General features: G+C 48.4%; 1 protein-coding gene across 2 annotated transcripts in view; it reads left to right on the top strand.

Annotated features, from left to right (window-relative positions):
- The window catches only part of ASIC2 (acid sensing ion channel subunit 2), a 1,009,280-nt gene that overhangs the window by 924,198 nt on the left and 57,559 nt on the right, over nucleotides 1-27,523 (top strand). For both annotated transcript variants that reach the window (XM_043583693.1, XM_043583692.1), the window contains exon 3: nucleotides 21,158-21,285. In XM_043583693.1, coding sequence (XP_043439628.1) covers nucleotides 21,158-21,285 — 128 coding nt within the window. The remainder of the gene's footprint in view (nucleotides 1-21,157; nucleotides 21,286-27,523) is intronic.

Here is a 27,523-nt window from a genome sequence, read left to right as displayed (position 1 = left end):
TCCCCAGGAAGAGGTTCTGCCTTGCAGACACCAGGATGTATTTGTTTATCGAGCCATGTGTGGAAAAGGAGGGAAAGGGGGCAATAAAAATGAGTCCTGGAGGGGCGCCTGGGTGGCGCAGTCGGTTAGGCGTCCGACTTCAGCCAGGTCACGATCTCGCGGTCCGTGAGTTCGAGCCCCATGTCGGGCTCTGGGCTGATGGCTCAGAGCCTGGAGCCTGTTTCCCATTCTGTGTCTCCCTCTCTCTTTGCCCCTCCCCCATTCATGCTCTGTCTCTCTCTGTCCCAAAAATAAACGTTGAAAAAAAAATTATAAAAAAAAAAAAAAAATGAGTCCTGGAGACGTCACGCCCACAGCCTGACTAGAGGTTAGTTATGTCTTTGCACAATAATGTTGGATTTCCTGCCCTGTTACCTTGGTTTGGGAGCAAAAGCAAATGTATACACATAGGCATACACACACATGCACACACATTCACAACGCCAGGCACCTGTCACAGACATCTTCACACAGCACAGCCCCCCATGGGGTCTGGCCTTGGGTCTGAGCACTGGCTGCTGATAAAATGGGCTCCAACCACAGGGGGTCCTACCCCCGGGAATCTATGCTCTGTCTCCCGAAGCCATGGATGGAAAGAGCAGGAAAGCTCTGAGATCATCTATTCCAGCCAATCCCCTTGCGCCTTGGTGGAGGGAGAACTGAGGCCTGGCAGGAAGTAATGGATGTACTGGACGTCATGCAGTAAATTCACGGCCCGGCCAGTGCTGCGCTGACCCAAGCCCCTTGACCACCAGTTAGCCCCGGTGGACCATAAACGTGATCGAGGACCTGCTGTGTGCCTAACACCGTGCAAGGCATGGTCGGGGATACACAAGACACCAGATGCCCTGCCTTTCAGGGGCTTATCCTCTCATGGAGCAGCCACCCTGGCACACAGAATGCACAAGAGGACAGCCTCACTCCTGCCGGCAGCTTGAGCTATCTCTTAGTGATCCACCGGCACTTCTCACTTAACTGCCTCTGAGGCTGGGGAAGGAGGCTCATGAAGAAGGAGGGCATTAGAGCAAGGGCAAGGGCTGGCAGAAACTGGTCAGAGGAGAGACTGATCGGTGCTGTCCCAAAGAATTTTCTGCAGCGGTGGAAATGCCCTCTAGCTGCACTGTCCAATGCCGTAGGCACAACTGAGCATTTGAAATGTGGCTCGTGGGAGTGAGGAACCGGTGGCCTGAATCCTTACATCCAGGCTTCCTCGTTTCAGGCTGAGAAGTCACTGAGCAATGAGCACCTGTTGGAGACTCTGGTTGCCTCAAAGCCACTTGTTTCCTGGGCTGGTGAGGAGTGAGTCTCATGAGATTAAGGGTGAGGGTACACACCTGCTGAAGGATGAGGGATGGACTCTGGCTGGTGAGGGATGCTTGTCCATAGGGCCACCTGGGGAAGCATGGCTACACCTTGCTGCCTGGTCTTTGCTCCAAAGGAATGTGGGCAGGCCTAGTCCCACCATGGCCCTCAGGAGGGGCTGCCTGCTAGACGTCCCCAAGCCCTGTGGCCCCATAGATGCCATCTGGCTTCCTTGGCATTCCTACCTCCTCTTAATTCCCAAGTCTTTATCAGAGATATCTGAATGAGGGTGGAGAAGAAAAGAACTGAAATATGGCTGTTGAGGGAGCAGCCGCAGACAACTTGATGACAGGCAGTGTAGTAGGACAGGAAAGCGATGCTAGAGAGACCAAATCCCCAGCTCTTCCTTTCTTTACTAGCTATGTGACTGAAGACGAGTGAATGGGCCTCAGTTTCCTCATTGGTAAAATAGAGATCGATAACACAGATAAACCCATGGACTTCACAGGATGGCTGAAGGAAGCACATGAGAGCTTTCTGCAAACTGTAGACAGTAGAAGGGTGATAATGATGACCATGGGGGGACTGCCAAACCGTCCCAGAGCCAGAGCCTCTTCCAAATAGTCCCGCCAACCCTATAACGTGGGTGGGTCCTGAAGCAACTCAACATCTTGGAGTCTCATCTGCTCAAAGCAGAGCCTCTGCCACACCCTTGCCTTGCCACGTGGACAGCTTCATCTCTCAGAAATTTAAGGAAGTAGGGGCGCCTGGACGGCTCAGTCGGTTAAGTGTCCGCCTCCTGATTTCAGTTCAGGTCGTGATCTCACAGTTTGTGAGTTGCAGCCCCGAGTCAGGCTTTGCACTGATAGCACGGAGCCTGCCTGGGATTCTCTCTGTCCCTCCCCTGCTCTCTCTCTCTCTCTCTCTCTTTCTCTCTCAAGAGTGAATAATAAAATTTTTTTTAAAAAGAAATTTAAGGAATCAGTGAGGGAACCACTTTTCTGGGTGCAATTCTGGCTGACTGGAAGGCCCTTTGGTGCCTGACTGAATTTGAAAAAGGCACCCTCTTAGAGAGGACCCAGCCTTATGCGCTCATGCTTAGTGAATAGAGATGACTATGAAAATTATCAAAAGTGCCCTTTCCTCCACTTGGCCAAACATTTTTCTGCAGGGCACCCTGGGAATATGCCACTTTAAAGCAGGCAGGCTTGGGGCACCTAGGTGGCTCAGTCGGTTGGGTGTCTGACTTCAGCTCCGGTCATGATCTCACGATTCATGGGTTTGAGCCCCATGTCAACCTCACTGCTGTCAGCACAGAGCCTGCTTCGGATCCTCTGTCCCCCCTCTCTCTCTGCCCATCCACCACTCGTGCTCTTTCTCTATCAAAAATAAACGTTTTTATAGGAAAGAAGGAAAGAAAAGAAAAGAAGAAAAGAAAAGAAAAGAAAAGAAAAGAAAAGAAAAGAAAGAAAAGAAAAGAAAGGAAGATCCATCACACATGAACCTAGACTGTATGGACCCTCTGGAATGTCAGGATTGGAGATATTACATGTCACAGAAAAACAAGGATCTGGGCACCCTGCTTACATGAAGTTAAATGCATTTATTCGTTGCAGAAATTCTTTAATATACTACATCATGAATCTCCAAGAAAGTAATATTGCACACAGCATTTATTTCCCAAATGCCTTTGACCATGGAAACCTTTTTCATGGAGGAACTCACAAAATAGAAAAGGGACAGAAAAACTGTCCTAGACCGTAGAAGTGCAGATTTCATGGCCAGCATTTTCTAAAGGAAATTAAATTGAAGGCAGGTGGGAGGTTGTTAAAAATGAAACTTGGTGTAGACGCCTCTGAGTAACTTCAAAGATAAAAGAAATAGGCAGTGGGTTATCTAGGTTGCACATGAGAGAAACCAAATTCAAACAAGCTTAGGCATAAAAGGAATTGTATTGCCCCCAGAATCCAAGGCAAGCTTCAACAACCAAACAGCAGGAGAACAAGAATGCAGCGTCAGAAACAACTGGAACCAAGAGCTAGGGCCCCCCTCCAGTCTCTCCTTCTCTCACCTCTCTTCTTTCTGAGTTGCTTTATTCTCTCTCACTACAGACAGGTCTTTTCCACACATATATTTTTTTTCACCCATGCCTGCTGATAGTTTTATATTTTACACATCCTATCACCAGCATGAGACCGTTCTGAGTCTCTCCCCAGGGTCCTATTAAAAAAAAAAAAAAAAAAAAAAAAACAAGAAAGGGAATCATTGACCCATTGGTCATTTGGGTGCCCATGCCTGGACCAATCAGCAGTGGCCAGGAGAGGGAGTTAAAACAAGAAAGGGAATCATTGACCCATTGGTCATTTGGGTGCCCATGCCTGGACCAATCAGCAGTGGCCAGGAGAGGGAGTTAACAGAAGGGCCCAAGAGCCCCGAGAAAGCTGGGAGGATGGCAGCCAGGGAAGGAGTTCCCAAGAGATAGTCCTGTGAATGGCCATGCTGGGGGAGGGAGGGCTATGGCAAGGGTTGGGGATGGGTTATCTCTGAGGAAACCAGAATCCGTGTACAGGGAGTTCTCAAATGAACTCAGGTTCTAGACAGCTACACCCAAAAGTTAGAAGGACCCCACATAGGGCCCCTCCCTTTCTCATCACCTTCTAGTGTTCATTCACCCCCTACAAAATACACTTTTTATTGACTATAATTTGACTTGATTTCCCCCAATCCTAGCATAGTAGAAGAAAGAACCTGATATTATATTTTTGAGCAAAGGAATTATTTTGAGGGTCTATGCCCTAATAGAGGTAAATATCTGGTTCCTTATTATCTACCACCAGCCTCATCTGTCCTCCTCTGTCCCCTTTGTCCCTTGGCTCTGGCCACACTGGCTTCCCCAGGACACCTTGAACACTCCAGGAGCACTCTTACTTGAGGGCATCTGCATTCTCCGCTCCCTCTGCATAGAATTCTCTTTGCTCAGACCCACATTGCTACTTGCCTCACCCCTGCCACGTCTTTGCTCAGATATCACCCTCTCAATGAGGGCTACCCCGCCAGCTCGTCCCCCTTGTCACCCCTCTTTATCTGCTCTGCTTGTCCTTTTCTCTATGACATGTGTCACCTTCAAATACGCCATGTGATTTTTTTTTCTTGTGTATCGCTTTCCCTAAAACATATGGTCCAAGAGGTCAGGGGTCTTGGACTGTCCGGCTCACTGATGTCTACCAGGGCAATAAATATTTGTTAATATATTTGCTGAGAGAGGGGGAAAAAATGCTATAACTGTGCACACCGACGGAACCGGGGCGAGAGAGAAACTGGCATTAATGAGTGGCTGCTATGGGCCGTGAACATTCTATCCCACAAATTCTTTCAGCCACCCTACCAACAAGGTGTTACAATCCCCATTGAAAGATAAAGACACTGGGGCTCAGAGGGGTTGAGCAAGCTTCCCAGGAACACACATCTCATTAAGTGGCTGAACCAAGCTAAAAACCCACGTATGAACCGAAAAGCAATTCTCTTTTCACGACATGCCTTTAATGTTAAAAATGTGATTGCCAAAAGCACTGCCATGAAAATAGCTCAGGGGGGAGAAAGAAAAACGGTTCAGGTGACATCTCTGAAGAGAGAATGGTGTGTAATGATAGGTCTGTTAAACTTCTTTTCTATTCCCCCCCCCTTTTTTTTCAATAGCAGAATCCTTGAATTGCACAAAAGCTTTAGCACAGCCCCAGTATGTGAAACAGATAAAGGTAGGGCAGCTCTGGTTCCCCTGGAAATGGGGACCTCAGTGTGATTGTCCCATGCTTACTATGGCCATTCCTGAGGAACCCTAGGACTCCAAGGAACCCAGTTTGAAAAGCATTTGATGGAAGATGGATGAAAAATGGCCTCTGTTGGTTCTGCGACTGTGTACATCCCAAAGACCAGCACCAAACATCTCTCTCCCTTCTCCCTGATGGTGAAAAGAGCTCCTGGTATGTCGGCTGAGCTCTGGAACCTCGGAGAAGCTGACAGTCTGGATTCCTGGTCGAACATGGTGGGCAGAACGTAAGTGTTTTTGGAGGCTCCCTCCACACACCCCTCCTAAATGAGAATCATGGATTTTTTGTTGTTGTTGTTGTTGTTAAGTATAAACCCACAATGACAGAGAGGATGGGAGACAAGACACCAGTCAACGTCAGCAAGTTTTTGGAAGATGGAAGGCGGATGCTGATTAACTTGGCATGTGGCAGACAAAACTGAGAGATAAGGGTCTGCACCGAGAAGCCAACTAAAGCCACACAGCTGTCACCACGGGACAGCCAGGAAGGGTCAGGAGTGGGAGGCATCGGACCCTGCTGAAGACAGCGATAAGAGGTGGAGCTAAGACGAGGAGGATTAGTTAAAAGTCTTTAAAAGGAGCTGTTAAGTCTCTCAGATATTTGCCCATGGCCCAGAGCAGCTAGCCAAGTGCCTCTCCCCACCCCAGCACAGGACGAGATGACACAGTCTGGTGCCGGGCGTGGGGAAACCAGGCAAAGCTGAGGCATGGGTAAAGTACCCTACAGAAACCAGGGAGATGAAGTGAAGTTCTGCCTACTAAGTAGTGAGACCCCCCCCAGCCACGCTAATCTATCCCACCACCCCCCAAACAGAAGTCTGGGACTATAATCCCTCGCTGGAGAGACTGACAGACTCAAGAGAGAAGATCCACGGAGAATGACAGTCAGGACTCCCCGGACACGATGTCCTGGTTAGATCCCCCCAGAGTGAAGTCCCTTAGTAAGTCTTCCAACACCCAGGAATGACTACAGTTTTAAGTACCTCGTACTTAGGAGTGGACAGCCAGAAAGCCAGGCTTTGGGGGGAAACCACACACAGGAACCAACACCAGCCCAACAAAAAAGAAGCTTTGAGGGACGCCTGGGTGGCTCAGTTGGTTAAGCGACCGACTTCGGCTCAGGTCATGATCTCACAGTCCGTGAGTTTGAGCCCCGCGTCGGGCTCTGTGCTGACAGCTCAGAGCCTGGAGCCTGCTTCGGATTCTGTGTCTCCCTCTCTCTCTGCCCCTCTCCCGCTTATGCTCTGTCTCTCTCTCCGTCAAAAATAAATTAAAAAAAAAAAACATTAAAAAAGAAGAAAGAAGCTTTGAGGAAATACAGATAATGATTAAAGGCACAAGCTCTAGAGCCAGAGCAGAGCCTGGGTTCAAATCCCAGCTATACAACTTCCCAGCTGGGTGACCTTGGGCAAGTTACTTAACCTCTCTGAGCCTCAGTTCCATTACCTCTAAAATAAGACTAATATTGGGGGCATCTGGGTGGCTCTGTCAGTTAACTGATCTCAGCTCAGGTCTTGATCTCAGGGTCATCAGTTCAAGCCACACTTTGGGCTCCATTCTGGACATGAAGCCTACTTTATTAAAAAAAAAACAAGTATTATTATCTACTCTGTAAGGTTGTTAGGAAGATTGAAATGAGTTAATATGTATGAAGTACTTTAAAAAGTGCCTGAAAAAATATTGGGGACTATGTAAGTGTTTAATAGATACAAAATAAATGCAGGGAGCAGAAGGAAACATCAAACCCCTTTTAAGAAATTCTCAGGAGATGAGAGAAGATATTGCATCCATAAACACAAGCCATTTAAATAGGATGCTATTAAAAAGTAACATGCGAAGGAAACGTCTTTTTGTTTAACTCCTGGAAATGAAGATACGATTACATTTAAAAAAAAACAAAAAACATAAAAGGGTTGGAATTGAGGAAATGTCCTGAAAAGTAAAACAAACAGACAAACAGATGGAAAATGGGAGGAAGAAAAAATATGACAACGAGAGGGTGAATCCAGGAAGTCCAACATGCTATTACCAGGAGTTCTAGAATAACAAACCGGAAAGAATGGAGAAGAGGGCCTTGCCAAAGAAGAGAAGTTCCGGCCAAAGCACATGATTTTCCATAGCGGAAGAGTACACCAAGTCCTGCCTGGGATAAGTAGAGAAACAAGCAGACCAAGATGCACCCTTGAGAAATTCGGGCTAACGGAGGCAAAGAGAAAACCTTAAAAGTTTCCGGAAAGGAAAAACAAATCAACCCTTCTTTTCTAAGATAGAATTCTCTACCCAGCAAGCTACAACTGAAGTACGAGGGTAGAATTTGGTTTCAAATATATTCCAAATACAGATATCGTACATATATCATAATTAATATATAAATTATATTTATATGTCCTGCCAGTAAAACCTTGGATTGCAAGTAACTCGTTCTGTGAGGACTCCACAAGACGAGCAAACATCTCTGATACACTGTAACTTGATAAATGAGGATGTCTTGCAAAACAAGTAGCGCGTGGAGCCACATGTCACATGATCGCAACTGAACCAATGGTTCCTGAAACTCACTTGGGTATACGATTGCTTTGGATCACAGGCGTGTTTCCGGACCTAACTATGCTCACACACCCAGGTTTTACTACATAATTAATACGTAAATTACATATTAACGTATAAAACATACTTTTTTGGTGAGAACATTTCATTCTACTCTCTTAGCAGATTTCAATTATCCAATACAGTTCCATCAACTGCAGTCATCGTGTCATATATTACATCCTCTGACCTTATTCATCTTGAAAGTTTGTACCCTTTTAATTTTTTTTTTTTAACGTTTATTTATTTTTGGGACAGAGAGAGACAGAGCATGAATGGAGGAGGGGCAGAGAGAGAGGGAGACACAGAATCGGAAACAGGCTCCAGGCTCCGAGCCATCAGCCCAGAGCCCGACGCGGGGCTCGAACTCATGGACCGTGAGATCGTGACCTGGCTGAAGCCGGACGCTTAACCGACTGCGCCACCCGGGCGCCTAAAATTTGTACCCTTTTAACAACCTCTGCCTATTTCCCCCACCTCTACGCCCTGGCAACCACTTTTCTCCTCTGTTTCTAGGAGTTTGACATTTTTTTCCTCTTTTGCCATTTCTGCGGTAGATACTTAGCAAGCCAAACCAACCAACCAACAAAAAGAAACAAACAAACAAAAAAAACAAAACAGAAGAATTTCACATGAAAAAGATCAAAATCATTACATACTACAAGGCTGGGTGTGGACAATATTTATCTAATTCCATAAAAGCTGGAGACTGGCTTAGCCAAAATGTCGCATAACTCTACAGGAGGATGGAAGGAAAGGAAATACAGCAGGCCCCCTCATGGAAAAGTCTACGTCCTAATTTGGTAGATAATACCTAAAAGCTTTTAAAACCAAGAAATGTCTTTCAAGCAATTGATGACCACAGAAGATGAAAGTAAATACGAGAAGAGACAGCTCAAGCAGTTGAAAGCAGTTGTCTCTGAAAACTGGGGCCCAGGGGTTGGGGAGAGGGGGAGCCCCAAACCGCTGCTTTTTTTTTTCATTAAAAGCTTTGCGGTATCATTTGGCTTTTTAAATTATGTACATCTATTGCTTTGATAAAAATTAAAATTAAATGTAAAATAATCATAACCTCTCCGCATAGCTGGAAGGCCCAAGCAGCTATCAAGGGTAGCACATTTTCTATCTTCTATCACAAATGGGACATACTGAGAGTGGATGCAGATGGTTGCTATGGTTTCTCTGACATCTCTGCTCCCAGGAAGCACTCTTGTCACGGTGCCTGGTGCTGAGGACCTTACCAGAAGGAGAGGTGCAGGCTCCAGCCTGAATCCTGAGAGTCTGGAACACCGGGATGTGCGGCAACCAGGGAATTCTGGGCTCACTCTCAGAGTGGGCCTTTGCGCTGGATGGGGTGGGAGTGGGGGGCTTCCCACAGGTGCCAAGGACTCAGGAGAAATGATGTCACAAGTCAGAGGTACCACTGGAGGCAAGCATCCATTAAGCAGCCAGAAGCCTGACTTTTATCATTCTGAGAAGACCTGCTTAATGCACATGCTAAGTGCTGTGCCGAAACCATACATCAGAAGTCCCAGCCAGGCAGGCCGTGGTCTGAGAGCAAAATCTAGACTAAACACATTCACCTCAGAGATGATGTCCTCCTATTCTGTAAATTTCCAAGACTACCTACTATGTGCCAGACCCTCAGGGATACAGATGAACAGCCCAGTCCGGGTTTTCAAGGAGTTCACAATCCAGGGACTATCTCGAGGGGTCCTATTAAGTACTGGATAGAAATTCATTGATCCAACAGCGCTCACATAAAATGCCTGTGGGGTGCCAGGCTTCTGCAATCTGGGGGGCATGCAAACAATTAAATGTCATGATATGCTATAGACTCCTAAGATAGAAGGAGCAGACGATGGGTTTCAGAAGGGAGGAAAAGAGCATGTCAGGAGAGGCTTCAGAGAGAAGGTGACCTTTGGGCCTCATCCCAGGCCTGTCTGCAAGTGGCTAGGCAGAGTATGGGAGTTAGAGAGGGGCTGTGTCATGAGCAGGTGAGAGGCCAAACACAGGGAGGGAAATCCAGAGCCAAAGCCAAGAACATCCCAAGGTGTCCTGGGGTAGCTGGATCTAAGGCTGAGACCAGGAGCTGGACAGGGAGGCAGAGGCCAGACCACCATGGGTCTGGTATGTTCTGTGAACACATCAGCGTTCTCCTGTGAGTTCTTCTACCCAAAGGATGGTCATCCAACCAGCAGCACCAGTATCCCCTCGGAGCTTGTCAGAAATGCAGAATCTCAGAGCCCAACCCAAATCTGCATTGTAAGAGGATCCCTGGCTGATTCACGTTCTAGTGGGAGAAGCACTGATCAAGACCACTGTTTCCCACCCTTTGGATGTATGAGGATGCCTTTTTAACAACCAGATGCTTCTCAGACATCACCCCCACATGAACGCTATCATGCTTTTTATATCCATTGATTGAGAAAATATTCAATGACAAAAAGTCATGCTTTGAGTGACTTTGATTCCTATAATTACATCACGATCTATATGTGTGCTCTGTTCAGCAATCTGGTTGTACCTAGCTTCCACCACCAGCGCGTGCAAATCAGAGTTTTTATAAGTAGAATCTTAATCATCCACCAGCCTCCCCTTTAATTTTGGATACATGGCTCTTCCCGATGGCTTTTCAAGGGTGGTATCTCCTGCTCCTGCATGCTGGTTGCCCACTCAGACTCATCAGCCTTCTTAGCAAATAATTTATAATCTCTGAGCCTGGATGCACTAGGGAAACTCATTATTTAAAGAATCCTTGGAATAAATCTTTTTGCAATGAGACTAGACCCAACTCTACACAGGTGCCTTCACTGATGGATGTTTTGTAAATATTCTATCTAACAGGAATGTGTCACGTGAAGCCACTTTCCTCTGTTGCATATCTCTGACCCAACGTGAACCCCTCCTTCCCCAACGTGGGCACGTCCCTCTATAGTATATAAGGTGCTTCAGCTGCCTTCTATTCTCTGATCCTCATACACTCTTATGACATAGAGCAGTTCTAGCCATTTAACAGATTAACCCATTTAACAGATGTGGTAAGTAAGCAAGTCTCTGAGATGCTAAGTGGCTTTCCCGTGACCTCATGGCTAAGAAGTATTGGGACAAGCCCTTGAATCACGTCTCTGATTTGGCCCTTGGTTCTCTCCACCAAGAGTTAGTGTTCCTTAATAATGAAAACAGAAAAATAGAAGAACACTTGGTTCACCAGGGTGACATTTTTGCCAAAGCACGTCTTAGTCATCTTTGAGGCTCTGCAGGAAGGAGCCGAGCTTTGCAGCCGTCACCAAACTGTTGTGGCCACTTGATAAGGAGCTGTTAGTGAGAACCCCACTACCTCATGCCGCTGCCCTGAACAGACATAATTGCAGCCCATCCAGCTTGGGGACACAGTGCTGATTTTTCTTCCTCTGGAGCTGGCCTAGCCTCAAAATGTCACCTGTGAGCAATGGAGCGTGAGCGTGCCCATCTCCATGCTGGGTTTGGATTTGCTCACCTAGACACGCCGTGCAACGGGGCCTGTCAGGGGAGGGGCGGGCGGGGAGCACCCTTGGCCCGATTTTAGCCAGGCAGAAATTCAGGGTTTCTTTACAAAACAGCCTCTGCTGACTTGTGAGTGCTGGGCGGTCATGTCTTTTTTTTTTTTTTTTTTAATCTAGTTTTCAGGAAATTAAAATGAGATGCAGTGAGGTTAGGAGACTTGTGCATGATCCCCAGCTCACAGAATTTCAGGGCTGAAAGGAACCTGAGGGATCAGTGATTTAAACAAGAGGAAACTAAGGCTCAGAGAGGCAATATAACTTGCCTGAGGTCACACAGCTATTGAGCAGTGGGGCTGGGAGTCAGATCCAGGGCTCCATGATTTCAGAGCCCATGCTTTTCTTGAGACTCACCCTGGCTCCCCTTTCCAGGGGCCCACCTTGGCCTCCTTTGATTCCTCTGTGCATGCCAGAAGAACAGGAAGAACCAAGATGGCACCTCCAGTTGACTGCCCAAACGGTGTTCGGCAGACCCTTTCTACCAGGGATCTCAAGGGCTGGGGCTAGGACCTCAGTCCCTACCATGGTCACTGTCCCACACTGAGCTTTCCCCTGAATTCTGAGAGGAGAGAACACAGGCTGCTGAACCCAGTGTCAATTAAACTATTCTCCCCCTCCTTCCCTATACAGCTTGAAACCTTCTTGGCTTGTCACCTGGGACCATTGCTTCCTCTAGCCTACTGGCAAAGAGCAGAGGAGAGTGAAGAGTCAAGATATCTGGCTCCTGGGCTCTGCCAGGCCACCACTTGCCCTCTCTGTGGGCCTCAATTTTCTTACCTGAAAGATGAAAAGTTAGTTGGATTGAAGCAACGTCAAAGACTCTCCTTAGTTGCAAAATTCTATGCAGCCATGAATCATAGACCCTGGGGCAGTCCTTAGTTTCTCTGGGCTTTGGTTTCTTCATCTGTAAAATGGATATGATGTAAAAAAAATTACAATCTTACATACAATATATATGTATATATAAGATTGTATATATATATGTTTATATATACATATATATGTGTGTGTGTATATATATATATATATATACAAATATATGGGGATATTGATGTCTGTCTCAGGACGGCTGGAAGGATCTGATTAGGCAAGTCTGTGAAGACCCCAAAGCTTACCATACATGTGCCAATGTTGTTGTTTGCCACGTCCTATAGGACATTCAAAGCTGAGTGGCTCAGAGTCCTGGCCTGCAGGCTCTCAAAGGGGAACTACTCAATGGGGAATGGGACCATTGACACCAGAAAGGCACAATGTCTGAGCGAGGTCGGGTGTTGGAGGGCAAAGAGCAGAGCCTTGGATACTGACCGCCAGGGTTTGATGCTGGATTTGTATGGTGTGACTATGGCAAGCTGGCTGCTCTGAGCCTTTTTCCTCATCTGTAAAATATTTGTTTTCTCATCTGTAATAAGCCTGCCTCTTGGGGTGACTGTAAGGAGCAATAAAGTGACCATCTGGCCTCTGACCACATTCCTGTTGCTCTTAGAATAGGCAGAGGTCACACCTGTCTCAGGGCTTCTGCACCTGCTGTTCCCTCTGCCCAGAACGCTTGCCCTGGGTCATCCCATGACCCAGCTGCTCACTTCAGTCCGGTTCCCTGTGCAAACGCCATCACCCCGAAAAGCCCTGCCCTGCCTCCCATCTGGAAGAGTCATTCCTGCCCTGCCCGTCCTGTCTCACCGTCCTCTCCCCTGCTTCTCCCCCCAGCACTTGTCATTGCTGACCCGATGCTGCATGTGTCTTTGTCTGTTGTCTGCCCCACCACACACACACACACACACACACACACGCGCGCGCACACACGCACCCCAGTCCCAGAGAACTGCAGGGCCAAGCCCCAGCATCCAGTCAACAGTAGCAGCCAGAGAAGCCCCTGGGAGGTTGGGGTGACCCAGTGGATTGACGGGCCTGGCCCCTCCCCTGCCTGGACAACATGGACCTGGACACGCCAGGCCTCTCTTCCTGATCACGCAGAATAGTGAGGCCCTAAAGATGAGTCTCGTCCCCCATGGCTAAGCCACCATGATGTCACGGGCAGCAGAAGCAGGCAGATAGCAGCCACACAAGATGGTAACACAAGCTGGGTCCCTTCATGGGGGAGTCACAGGCGGTCTTTGCTGCCCCTGTTCAGCTTAAGTCCCTACACAGCTGCCCACCTGTCTCTTACTCACCACCCACCACCTTGAGACTGGAGAAGAGGGTCTCGAGCTGGCTCAGCCTTGTGTGGACTCAGCTTGGCCAAAAGCTTACCGTGAGACCCAGACAAATGCGTCATCCTGTCGGCATCTCTGTCTCAGCTGTAAAAATGAGAAGGTGGGACTCCGTGAGTCTCAGAGATCAGCTGTGCAGTTTTGCTCGCTTCTGAAAACATGTATGACACCTACTGTGTGCCAAATATTATGCAGATACAATAAATAAAACACTGACCCTGTCCCCAAGGGTCTCCCAATCTCAGTGGAGACAGAGAGTTACATGAAAAAGGTAGGGCATCCAAAGGAGGAAGGCTCCCAGGAGGCAGTGACAGTGAAGCTGGTGAAGTCAACCAGATGGAAGGAAAGAAGAAGGGCCAGTCTAGATGCAGGGAGTCACATGAGGAAGGAGGAATAGGAAAGAGCAGCTGATCTAGGTGGATTTTGTAGAAAGCCAGAAACACTGAAAAATGATGATGATAGCACTACAAACTAGTAAGCTTTTCTTTTTTGTTTTTAATTTTTTTTTAATGTTTATTTATTTTTGAGAGAGAGACACACACAGAGTATGAGCAGGGGAGGGGCAGAGAGAGAAGGAGACACAGAATCTGAAACAGGCTCCAGGCCCTGAGCTGTCAGCACAGAGCCTGACGCGGGGCTCCAACCCACGAGCTGTGAGATCATGACCTGAGCCGAAGTCGGATGCCCAACCAACCGAGCCACCCAGGCACCCCAATTAGCGAGCCTTTCTTAATCACCAGACTCTGTGCTAAGGGCTTTCTGTGCAACGTCAACAGTCCTATGAAGACGGATCCATTATTATGTCCAAACTCATTCTGCAAATTTTGCAGGAAAACGATGCTCCAAGAGATTGAATAACTTGCCAAAGGTCACAGAACCGGATTTGACCTTACCCCGTCTGACCCCAGAGGCCCAAGCATTTAACCAACTGTCCTAGGCTCTCTCTGGCTCTGACTCACCAGATAGAAGAGCCATGTATCCACCTGTCTTAGAATGCCTAGCTCACTCTCTGGGGAAAAGAGTTCTCTACTGTGGGTGCCTGCAAGCTCTACTCACTTTGGCCCCACCCAGTGCCCTCAGGAAGTCCATATACAGTGAAGGCTACTGGCTGTCCTGTGGAAGGTGGGGAGAGGATCCTGAGCTCTTGCACACAGAAGCCCTTCTAGGCCATGCACCCCTCTGAGAATACCTCTTCTAGCAAAGCCTCCAGAAATGAAGGCACACTGGGGTCAGTGCTACTGGGGAAGGTTAGCATGGTGGAGGTCACACTATTTATCTTCAGATCCTTGAGGGGGGTGGCAGGTGGAAGAAGGGTTAGAGCTGGGAGCAGGGGGGAGATCTGTAAACAGGCAGTTTTCAACTCAATGTAAGGATGAACTTGGAGAACCATGGACCGTCCCATGGGCAGTGAGGTCTCCTCTCTAGGGAGTGCTCAAACACAACGATTGTCATCAGTCCCTGGTGCTGCATGGGTGCCTCCTGTTGTCCTTCAGAGCTTAGGTAATAGACGCCCTCTGGGAGCTCCACCAGTGAGGACCCAAGAAGGGAATCGACAGCACCCACAGACCGGGCAATACAAGGAAAGATGAATGAAGGACTATTTACCAAGGTGTGGGCAAGGCTTAGGGAAGGCAATACGGGGGGTGCGTTGTCCTGGGCCCGGTAGCAGGACAGCCGCCACCATGCCTAAGGAAAGCCAAAAAAGAGCTGGCACCAGAACTCAGAGAAAGAGAAATCTCAGAGGGCTTCCCTTAGCCCCCCCAACCCAGAGCTGCGGCTTGTTAAAGTGTCATACACTAACTCGCAGTGATCCGACACATAGAGTTAAAGAGACTGAATGTCCCAGACTGACTCCTCTCTCCTCCGGTTTCCTGCTGACACACCACTGGCGAACCCAACTGGAAAACGGGGGCCAAGGGTGCCCATCAGGTCAGTCTATACAAGTTCAGCTCCCAGGGCAAAGAGCAGAGTGCAGAGGACAGTCCAGGGGACACACAGAAACTATCCTCCACTACAACCCCCCCATGTGGCTTCCTCCCTCCTACCCTCTCCCCTCCAGCTAGCTATCCTTGCCACTGTTATAAAGTCAGCTTCCGCCAACACGGATTGCTTTGTATCAGCACATCCCTGCCTTAGCCTAGAAAATTCCTCTGGCTTTTCAGAAAATCTTCCCTTCCTACTTCCCTCGTGTTTATTTCCTCGGCATGCTTCCTGTAATTTGCAAAGATTAAAGATTTAAGCCTCTTTTATTGCGATGTACTTTCCCAGCCCCATTATGCATTCTGCCCATTGCTTCCCGGTCTCCTCCTGCAGAGGTTCCAAAGCCTTTCTGCACGCACAGAAAATGCTCTACAGGTAGACTTCACCTTGGGCCGGCCATGGCCATGCTCCTAAAAAGTGCTACAGTATTCCGGCTTCTGCAGGGTGAATGCACTTTACTGCCTCCTTCCTGATTCAACATTATCTTTCCTGTTTGGTCGCAATTAACAAGTGCTCCTAGCACTGTGTTCGTAGCAGCTTCCCCTTTTGCTGTGCTCTCTCTCTCGAGCTCTTTCTATCTCTCGGGGGCTTTGAATCCTGGTGTTCATGATGTGTAAACAAATCCTTCACTGAACCAGGGGCCTGCACTCTTTGAAGCAGCTCAGTGTTGAATCATTTGGTGATGAGGGGAATATGAGGCTGTGAATGATTCTGTCCACGTCAGTCTGCTTTACCGTCAGGGCTGGCTCCTTACATGTGCAATGTGTGCAGTCCCACAGGCCCCCATGCTCAGAAGAGCCACACTCTGTGTAACGCTCTGCGATTGGCTGCCTTGAAATTCTTAATCGTTTTTCAATCAGAGCCCCACATTTTTATTTTGCACCCGGACCCAAAAGTTGTGTGGGTGGTCCAGATACGGTTACTGCTGCAGCCGCTGTTGTTTTATGCACAACCCACCTCCATCTCAGTGGGAGAGACGTCTAAGTCCTGTGACACGGACAGGTAGCATGTGGTGCTGGCACGTCCCTGTGTCCAACCAGACCCTGGGCAGACTCCCAGCTGCCAAAGGGCAGGAAAAGGTGGACCCGGCAGAGGACTCTTTCCCACTCATTTGCTTCATTCACGATTACTGAACTCCACCCGGTCCCAGGCACTGCGCTAGGGGTTTTAGGGGATGTGGCGTGAAAAAGCTACTCCCTTTCTCCAACCCCCAATCAGAAACCCAGAACTATGGGGATGCCTGGTGGCTCAGTCAGTTAAGGGTCCGACTCTTGGATTTCGGCTCGGGTCATGATCTCATGGTTCATGAGACCGAACCATGCACAGGGCTCTGCGCTGACAGGGCAGAGCCTGCTTGGGATTCTCTCACTCCACGTCTCTGCTCCTCTTCACCCTCTCTCTCTCTTTTTCAAAATAAATAAATAAAATTTTAAGAAAAAGTTTTTTAAAAGGAAAGAAACCCAGAGCTAGGAACCAGGGCATCGGCTCGTGGAAATAAACCACACCTCTAGTGAGGTAGAAAGAGTGTTTAATTGGAAATCAGGAGACCTGACTTCTAGCCCTTGCTCTGCTCTTGACTTGGGCAAATCACTTCCCCTCTCTCAACTATATCACTGCTTTAAGAGTAGGTCCCCAAAATCATCACCCAGAGCTCCCTACGTGATTTTGATGTGTGTTCCATTTTGAGAACCTCTGAGGCACATGATCTGAGCCTTTGGCTCTAACCATCTATGTTTGATAACTTCAGCTCTTAAATTAGGTCTTCATAGTTGCACTAATAGCATCCATGTCCAGGCAGAAAACATAAAAGACTGTGGGCGGGCATAGGGCAGAGACTAGAAGGGGACTGTTCCCTAATCAGACTGGAGAATGACCCACAGAGAGCTGAGGGCAGGTCCATGAAGGAAGAGAAACAATCTGGGAATAAGGAGTGCTTTGGGGAAAAGCAGGGCCAGAGAGGGTCTGGGACTCCAGTCGTGGGCTGGCCAAGAATCCAGCTGCCGCCCAGAGCCCCACCCAAGTCACCCAAGGCCTCCAGACCAGAGACCCCCAGGAGCACCTGTTTAGGAAAGCAGAGGGGTGGCATCCTTGTCGTCCCTGACGCTCCGAGACATCTGGGGTCTGCTCGCAGCTCACATTCTACAGCTGCACTGCCCCCTGAGGTGGTCACGGCCATCTGTGGCTATTAAAATTTAAGTTAATTAATTAAATTTAAATTCAATTAAAAATAGGGGCGCCTGGGTGGCTCAGTCGGCTAAGCGTCCAACTTCGGCTCAGGTCATGATCTCACGGTCTGTGAATTCGAGCCCTGCGTGGGGCTCTGTGCTGACACCTCAGAGCCTGGAGCCTGCTTTGGATTCTGTGTCTCCCTCTCTCTTTCTGTCCCTCCCCCACTCGTGCTCTGTCTCTATCTCTCTCTCAAAAATAAATAAACGTTAAAAAAAAGTTTTTTAATTCAATTAAAAATAAATAAAGGAAGCCAAAAAGGTAAATATGTGAGGTGATAGGTGTATTAATTAATTTGATGGGGGAAACCCTTTCAAAATGTGGACATGTATCACATCATCATATTGTATACTTGATCTGACAATTTGTCAATTATACCTCAGTAAAGCCGGGGGGGGGGGGGTAATTAATTAGTTAATGAATTAAAAGTTCAGTTCCTTGGTTGCACTTGTCACACGTGATGTGACTAGCGGCTACTATGTTGGATAGCACGGATTCTAGAACATTCCATCTGGGCAGGAAGTTCTCTAAAGAGAGTGGAAATCTTATCCATCACTCTCTTCTGTGCCCATCTTGTTGCTGGATATTTGTAACAATAGGAGGTTATTTAGGAATTTACTCTGCCTCAGCCCCTGCTGCTTCTGGAATAAACTCCCCTTCCGAATCCCAGCCCAGCCTGATTGGCCTTAGGCAGCTCTCACAAGGCAGGCATGCCTGGCCTGTCTGCTTCGCCCATTACTTGAAGCATTTCTGACAGAAAGGCTTCACTTTTCATTTTCTCCCTGTAAGCCAGGGGACCCCTCCTTTGAGCCTGTCTTACTGGCTCTAAGGTTTTCTAAGCTCAGTTATACAGCAGGGACGCAGCTTCCGAGAGCTCCAGAAAACAAGTTTTGGCATGTCTCCCCTTCTGCCCCCCACAGCCACTGAACAGACTTTCAGTTCATCCAAGCACAGGCATCCCCGTGATCCCAGCATCATGCCACTGGGCTCCTTCCCCATCTGAGCCTGTTCTTTGGGCTCCTGACCTCTCTTCAACCCCTTGCTTGGGCAGGCTCACCCCTCCTCCCCTTCCACCGTCCTCCCTCTCTTGTACTCCCCCCTCCTCCCTGTCCTGCATTCCCCCTCCCTGACGTACCTGTGGACCTGTCCATCTGCTAGGCCACGGGTACTGGGAGGAACAAGGGACACAGGCATCCCAGGACATTCGGGCAGCAGTCTGCATGGACAGTCTGAGTAAAGAGATAGCAGAACACTCGACTGCTGGAGGGAAGGGGGTGTGATTATGGATTGCCTGGGATCCTCCCCAGTTCCACGAAATCATGATGAAAGGATTCCTGGCCGAGGGTCCCTTCTGCCTAAATCCCATGTCAGCCACTGGGTTCCAAGTCTGGACTCTGAAACTCCTGCCTGTCCTTCCCACTAACCCCTGTGTGCCTACTAAGCCCTTCTTCCCACATACCCCTACCTTGGAATTCTCACCCAGCTCCTGCACCCTCCCCCGCCTCCATCACTGGCCCCCAGACTGTCCATGAGTCTTGCCCATTCCCATGGCTGGCCCCAGCCCTTCCTTCCTCCGGTGTTCATCCCCAGACTGTAGCCCCAGTGCTAACAAACCCCTGCCTCCCTCCCCAACCTCGACCTCCATTTCTCCCTCACGCCATCTTCCCTCATCCATTCATTTACCCATCCTCTCCCCATTCCATTTCTTTATTTCTTTAAGATTATTTCTTTAGTTTGATGGGGGAGGGGCAGAGAGAAAGAGAGAGAGAATCCCAAGCAGGCTTTGCACTGTCAGCGTGGGGCCCAACACGGGGCTTGAACTCATGAACCACGAGATCATGACCTGAGCCCAGATCAAGAGTCAGGTGCTCAACTGACTGAACCACCCAGGTGTCCCTCCATTCCCTTCAATTAGAACACTCCTTGATTTGGACTCTAGATTGGCCTTGCCCATTAATAACTGAGTGAGGTTTGAATCGCAAATCTCTTACTCACTCAGCAGCCCTTACCTGAGTACCTGCTATGTGCCTAGCCCTGTGCAGGGCCTCTGAGGTCCAGGGAGATAGCCCAGAACTTGGCCTCAGGATGCTCCAGCCTGGTGGAAAGACTGTCAGATAAAGGATTCTTCTGGTGTGGCAGAAGCTTCTTCGGGCATGTGGAAAGAATACAACAGAGCAAGAGAAGGGTTTGCTTTGGGTGGGGTTGGGGGCCCGAATCTTCAGTGACGCGTAGGGAGATTGGCCGGGTAGACAAGTTTGAAAGGCTTTCCAGGCAAAAGGAAAGGCATGTGCCTCCATGCAGAGCAGAGACGAGTAACAACCAATCTGGGCAGCCCTGGAGGGTTGGACACATGGTGCCATGAAGCAGGAGGTTGCCCAGAGCAAGGCTGGAACAGGAGCAGGTTACGGAGGCTGGGCTCCTTATCAACACGGGAGAGACCTGTGCAGGTTTGCATTTTGGAAAGCTCGTTCTGCAGCCTGTCTGGAAAGAGCAAGACAGAGGAGACCCAGTAAAGGGTCCTCCACCAATTTTGAACATTATAAAATGAGCCAGGCTCTGCTATCCCATCGCCTTCCACCACCCTTGCCACCTCCCACTGCCAGGGGCCATTTCTCTTGCCAAATTAAAGAGAGGCCAAAGCTTCTCTACCAGTTGCCCATCTCCAGAAGCTCCAAGGGGCGGGCACCTTGGCATACAAGCAAGTCCTGTATTTTTATTTCTACCACTGTGTCATCATGTTTTCCTCCTCTGATCCCCTCACCTTCAGCTCATGGCCAAGTAGAGAAGCTAGCGAATAAAATAAAGGTGAATGACTCACTTCATAATCCCATTTTCTACTTTTGGAGACCCAAGCGAAGAGTTGGCCTAACTGGCCTGAATTCGCTTCTGACCGCTACTGTCACAGATTCCACAAACAGTGACCCCAAACAGCACAGATTTGCCATGTCACAGTTATGGAGGCCAGAAGTCCAAAACCTATCTCACTGGGTTAAAATCTGGGGCTGGCAGGGTTACATTCCTTGTGGGGGCCCCAGGGGAAAATCTATCCCCCTGCTTTATCCAGTTTCTAGCACCTGCCTGCATCCATCGGTTTGTGGCTCCTGCCTCCACGACCAAAGCCAGCAGCACACTTTCTTCCATTCTCTCTCTGACTTTGACCCTCCTGCCTCCGTCTCACGAAGACTCTCATGAGGACATTGGGCCACTCGGATAATCCAGGATAACCTTCCCATCTCCAGGTCCCTAACTTAATCGCATCTGCAGGGTCCCTTCTGCCATGCAAGGTGACGTCTTCCCACTTTTCAGGGATGATGCTATGGATGTCTTTTCAGGCCATTATGCTGCCTGCCATGTGACCTTTCTAACGTCCCTTTGAGCTTCTCAATCCCAAGACTCCATGAGCACCTGCTGTCACGGACCCATGGCTCTGTCTGTCTTTGTTCTTTCAGAGGAAACGACGTTTGAAGCAGGAGTGAAAGTTCAGATCCACAGTCAGTCTGAGCCGCCTTTCATCCAAGAGCTGGGCTTTGGGGTGGCTCCAGGGTTCCAGACTTTCGTGGCCACCCAGGAGCAGAGGGTAAGTTCCTGGGCTCCCTGGATCAGTGGTCCTGGGCCCACACCAGCCGCCTGCAGAGCCATGAGGAGGGGAAATGGGACTCCCACTCCTGGAAGACTCTGAGCCTTCAGGAGGCCTGAGCAGGGCTGGGTCCAGGAGAGGGGCTGACCCAGAAATTAGAGAAGGGTGTCAGCTAACCTCTGTAACCCAATTGTCGGTTCCTAAAATTGGGTGTGAGAGAAACCCGAGTTACTTTCTCTTTCACTGAATTGGTTGGGGGTTTTTTCTAGAACTTTCTGGGGGCAAAAAAAAATCTCTTGAGAGGGCAGGGGATCGGTGGATGCCAAGGGAACCTGCTAGCCAGTGTTGATACGACTCACAGTGATCTACAAAAAGGAAAAGGGATGGGGGCGTCACTCTCATAAGAGTGTAAGTGAAGGGGAGTCTCTTGTGCCCGTTCCTGCCCCCTCTCTCTGGCTTCACACCAGGGAGGTGACCCTCCAGCCGGCTAGGACTGTTACATCAACTCTGCGTGTCAGGGGCATGAGGACTGGAGCAGCCTCATGTCTGACGTGGGTTTCACATCTCAGAAGGGAGAACTTCACAAATCCTCAATAGGGAGGAGGTCTCAAAGCAGGACTGCAGACAGACACAGGGACACTTTCCTTCTCTTATTTCCTGGTTTACCTGGAATAAACACTGGAGAGACTATGAGTCCTAAACCAGATCATCTGAGACAACCCACCCTGGGAGGCTGAGGCAAAGAGAGAGGTCAATGAGTGGTGGGAGCATTGGGTTTAGAGGGTGAGGAAGGGAGAATCAGAACAGTGAATAGTCAGTGAAGAAATACACATGCAACTTATGTGCTCAGCTGTTTCTAAAATGGGGCTTAAATGTCATCTCTCATCTAGTACTGACCACAGCCCTTTAGCCACTTTATAAAATGACCTTCTGTATTAGAAACTGGTTTCATTTTTTTTAACATTTATTTATTTTTGAGAGAGAGAGATCAGGGGAGGGGCAGGGGATCCAAAGCGGGCTCTGTGTTCACAGCAGAGAGCCAACGCAGGGCTCGAACTCACAAACCGTGAGATTATACCTGAGCGGAAGCCGGACGCTTAACTGACTGAGCCACCCAGGCGCTCCTAGAAACTGGTTTGAAATCTCTAAGCGAGTTATGCTTTTGAATCTCTGGGAAGGCATTGATGGTGTGGGGCCCCCAAACTGTTCCCTGTACTTAATGCCTGGGTACTTGTTGAAGGCCAAGATCAGCCTCCACTGCAGCACACAGTGGTGGGGATGTTGGCTTTGAGGCAAGGGCAGAGGCGGCTGGGAGCCTGGCTGGCCTCCACAGGCCCCAGAGGCTGAGGCAGGTGGGGAGAGCAGAAATGAGCATGCAGGGGGGTGCCAGGTGGGACCAAGTGGCACAACCAGAAAATCTCATCCTTAAGGGCAAAGAAGGAGGACAGGAAGCAGACAGCCAGGGGCCAAGTTCAGGGCTGAGGATTTGAGTTGGGAAGGGTGAGAACATGGACTAATAAGTCAAGGCATGCTGACGGACAGACAGCCCTGGTGAGCCCAGAACCCAAGCTGTTAGCCTCATGGGCTTTCGAGTACTGCCAGCGATAAGCCAAGCACGAACACTAGTTAAAGTGGCAAGGACAGATTTTAATCAAAAATAAGTTTGTTCCCCACTGCAATAGGGACAAGGGTTCAGCATGAACGGGACTCAACGTGCGTTTGTACAGAGATGACTGGGCATTTTAAAGAAAAGGGAGGGGGAAGGGAGGGGACCAGAGGGGCCTGGAGCAGAGTCAGCGAAGTGAAACATGACAGCAAGCAGGAAGGGGGCATTAGTCCATGCGAAACCCACCTGGGTTGCTAAATGGCGCTTGCCAGAGTTAGGCTCCTATCTGCCCACAAAGACAAGGAGACAGGCCCGATCTTCAGGTACTGGCTGGAGCAAATAGTAGACTCTTTCGGCAGGCTTGAGTGTTCCCAGGCAAGGATTTACCCTCCATTAGTGACACTAAAGATATTTCTGGGCTGGGTGGGAAGCTGGGGCTCAGGACTTCTAAGAAACCACGAGCCTCTCTCTCTTCCCAAAACGAAACACAGGCACTCCCCATGGTGAACAGGACAGGACGCAGGGACCACACATTCCCAGCTTCAGAGAACAAATCTGTTGTTTGCTTTGAAGTGTGTTCTCAGAAAATCAGCCTCATTCATAGCACTATGGTTATGATTATTATAACTAATAATAAGATATTTGGTTAAACATTTTACAAATCTTCAAAGCATTTCTGCATCATCTTATTTCCTCGTTTCATTCATATTAATAGAGAAATACAAAAACACATCCCAGAGCTAAATCTAAAAATAAATTATGTTTACATGTATATAAAAGAGCATATTCATAGGAAATAAGATTCGAAGTAAATAAGCCAAAATACCCACAGTGGGGGAATTTATGAATGATTTATGCTCTTCTCTGGGTTTTCCACATGTTTTATAATGTGGCTCTTTGTTGTTGTTTTTTTTATTCATTCAGCAAATATTTGTTGAACCCCAACCATAAACGAGGTGGTGGAGATACAGAACAAAACAGACCCAGTGTCTGTCCCCACAGAGCCTACGAACTAGTGGTTTCTTTCACAAACAAAAAATAATAAATTATATTCAGCCATGTATAACTTGGGAATTGGTGCCTTTGGTATGTTCTCATTCTGCCATTAGTATCCAGCTGACCAGGTCCTCAAACACTGCATTTCAGTGATTCTAAGAAGTACCATTGACTTTTGGGGGTGCCTGGGTGGCTCAGTCTGTTGAGCATCTGACTTCAGCTCAGGTCATGATCTCACCATTCATGAGTTCGAGCCCCATGTGCTGACAGCTCAGAGCCTGGAGCATGCTTCGGATTCTGTGCCTCCCTCTCTCTCTGCCCCTCCCCTGCTCATGCTCTGTCTTTCTCTGTCTCAAAAAAAAAAAAAAAAAAAAAAAAAGAGGTACCATTGACTTTTGAACAACATGTGGGTTAGGAGCACCAACCCCAGGGGCCATTGAAAATCTGCATATTAAATTTCGACTCTCCAGAAACTTAACTAGTAATAGCCTACGGTTGACCAGAAGCCTTACAGATAACAGAGTCAGTTAAGACATATTTTGTATGTGGTACGTATAACATCCTGTATTCTTACAATAAAGTAGGCTAGAGCAAAGAAAATGTTAAGAAAATCTAGGGAAGAGAAAATACTTTTATGGTACTGTGCTGTATTTATCAAAAAAAAAAAATCCTCATGTAAGTGGACCCACGCTTACCTGTATTGTTCAAGAGTCTCCTGTATTTTTTTTTTCACATTTTAACATGTCTGAAATCGGGATTTGTTTCTCAATCAGCTGCATCTGATAGTTAAAATTGGCGGTGCTTTTTCTTTCTTGGTGGCAGATTAAGTCATGGTTCCTCTTACAGCCTGTACTGGCTACCTTGTCCCCGTTCCAGGATTCTGCCGCTTCGGCTCAAAGCTCAAGGGAATCTTGCAAGAAGGGCAGGGGCGACAAGACCGTGGGGGAACAGGAGGCCCTTTCCTGGAAAGTTGGTGTGAATCACGTGAGGGAAATGGACTCCTGAGTGAACGCACTAAGAGGCACTGGTGATGTAAAGTACCATGAATCCCTTTGTGAATGGGAACGTCTTTTTGCGTGGTAAAAATCAGCCCACCCATACCAAATTATGTACAATCTTCCTTTGATATTTTTTCTTTTTTTTTTTAAATTCCAAAAGAGCACACAATTGCGCTGTAACCCGGACCGAAGATTACTCTTTTAAAATCAGTATTTGCCCTAAACCCAATTAAGCCAAGATATGCCCCCCTGCCTTCCTGGACAACCTGGAAGACAACCTGAGAAAGGCTCCTCTGATCAGCTCAGCTACTGTAGGAGCTGCATGATCCCAAGACATCACCACCAGACACCCACACAGTGGGATGATACACTAGAGCGGAACTAGAACCCTGGAACGGTAGAGTAATACCACTCACCTCTAACTGAGCACATGCTTCCTGCCAGGCATTGAGCACCCAGAGACGCTTGACATGCATTATTTCATTGAACCCCCCTCAGCAACACCAAAAAGGAGATAATGTTATCTCCATGTTCCAGATGACAGAGCTGCGCAGTTCAGTAACTTGCTTAAGGTTGCATCGTAGGGGAAGAGCAGGGCTCAGCTTTGAGCCCAGATCTATCTGTGGAGAGAAAACCAGACTGGAAGCCCAGAGGCCTGGAGTCTAGACTTGCTCCCCAGTTCCGGGGGGCAGAACCTGGGTTCCTGCTAGTGAGAAGCAGGAGCGGGGTAAATAGCATTCCTAAAACTTCAGAAGAGGGGTTCTGGGCATGCTCTTTGGTCGTGCCCCTTTGTCAACCCACACACGGGGTGATCACATTGTTACCCTACCCAAAACTCTCAAATTCCTGCACTTCCCACAACTTGCAAGAACTCAACCCTTAATAATGGCTTCTGATGGTTGACCAACATGTACCATACACCAGCCAAACACTCAGCGGTCTTCGATGCCTGCGTCGTGCATTTGAACCCATTGTTCCCTCTGCCCAGCACCCCGTCCTTGTCTTATCTACCTGGCAAAGGCCTGTTCACACTTCCAGATACAGCTCAAAGATCACCGTCTTTAAGAAGACTTTCTCTGTCCCATCCTCCAACCCCCAAGAAGCAGCTAGTTGCTCCATTCAACACTCTGTACATTCATTTATTCCTTCAACAAATATTCACTGAGCACCTCTTTGTGCTAGGTAAATGAAGATGAGCAAGACCCACTCCCAGCCTTGGAGCACTGACAGAATGAGGTGGGTTTCTTGGCAATTTTGTCACACTCCTATGAGACACAGAACTCTCTGTGGGACTTGACTTCCCCTGGTGCATCACTGCTCCTTACATCTTGCCTTTTAAGAACTGACTTCTTCAGCCTCCATCAGGCCTTGTCCCACCACGGACGGGGAGCTCCCCAAGATTCTATACCATCAGTGCCTTGCTTATGAATGAGCTCAGTAAATGTGCATTGTTCAAAGAATGAGTGCACTCTCGTGCCCAAATCTGTACCCTCTGCTCAAATAGCACTCAAGTGCTGTACTCTAATGCTCTCCCTGACTCACCCCTCCCACCCCTGCCAAAACTCCCATGCAAATGTGCCCTGAGGGTTCTTCTCCCTGAGGCTAAGCCAGCCTGTGATAGATGATATCTGTATCATTCTGGCAATATACTCACAGACCCTAATCAAATGGAGAGCTCATGAAATGGGTCAGGTAGAGACCGTCTGTGTACATGAGAGTGGATGCAACAGATGAGAGGGACGGGACAGAGCTCTGGAATTTGGGGAGAATCACATGAGTGAGCGAATAGATGTGCAAATGCAAAGCTAGGACTTCCGTGTGGTAAGAGCCCGAGACTAACTGTCTTCAATGTTGGCATCACCAGTCAGACTCTTTGCTCTAATTTAAGGTGATTGCTAATCCTGATGGAACTCTCAGTCATGATTTAATATCAGAAGATTTTTATCATATCCCGTCCCTGCCTCAAAGTGCCTGGTGGTAACTTTTGTTTTCTAAATATTCAAATATATATTCAGCCGTTTTGCCTGTACCTCTTGGTAGGTCTGAGAATGAATCTGGAGATCCTGGGCAGTCGGGTGGCCATCAGCCCCACTGTTCAGAAAATTTCCTGGAAAACTTGGTCCTGGATTTATATGTCAAGGTTTCAGAAATGCCTTGGGGAGCCAGGGTTGAAAATCACTGGCCAGAGGTATCCTGTTCTCACCAAGCACCCCTTCCACTACCACTCGTTAGCCCCTGGGAGCGAGAAGGGTTCCAATCCCCAAACCTAGACTCTGTGTTGGTTCCTCACTTGGGGTGTATCCAAAGTACCACGAGAATGCCCATCAGCACACCATACCGTACATCAAGCAGCTGCCTACTAGCCTGTTTGGGGCTGTAAATAAAGGTATATACAAATGTTTGGGTCCTGCTGGGCCCAATTAGGTCATTGGCAGGATGTGTGGGCCCAGCTGGCTCCTGCAGAAGCTTAAGCCTTTGCCTTTAATGTAGGTTGGCCACACTTCCAACATTTGGAGGGAATCCTACCATGGCTCACAATAAGAAACAGTCTCCCCCACCCTACCCCCAAGTAAACAGTCTCAGCTGTTGGGCAGGGTGCCCCCGTCTGCTCTTGACAGCTCCTCTCAAGCTTCCAAAT

This window comes from Prionailurus bengalensis, chromosome E1, assembly GCF_016509475.1.
Source record: "Prionailurus bengalensis isolate Pbe53 chromosome E1, Fcat_Pben_1.1_paternal_pri, whole genome shotgun sequence".
NCBI classification, from domain to species: domain Eukaryota; kingdom Metazoa; phylum Chordata; class Mammalia; order Carnivora; family Felidae; genus Prionailurus; species Prionailurus bengalensis.
This window is presented reverse-complemented; position numbering and strand designations above follow the sequence as displayed.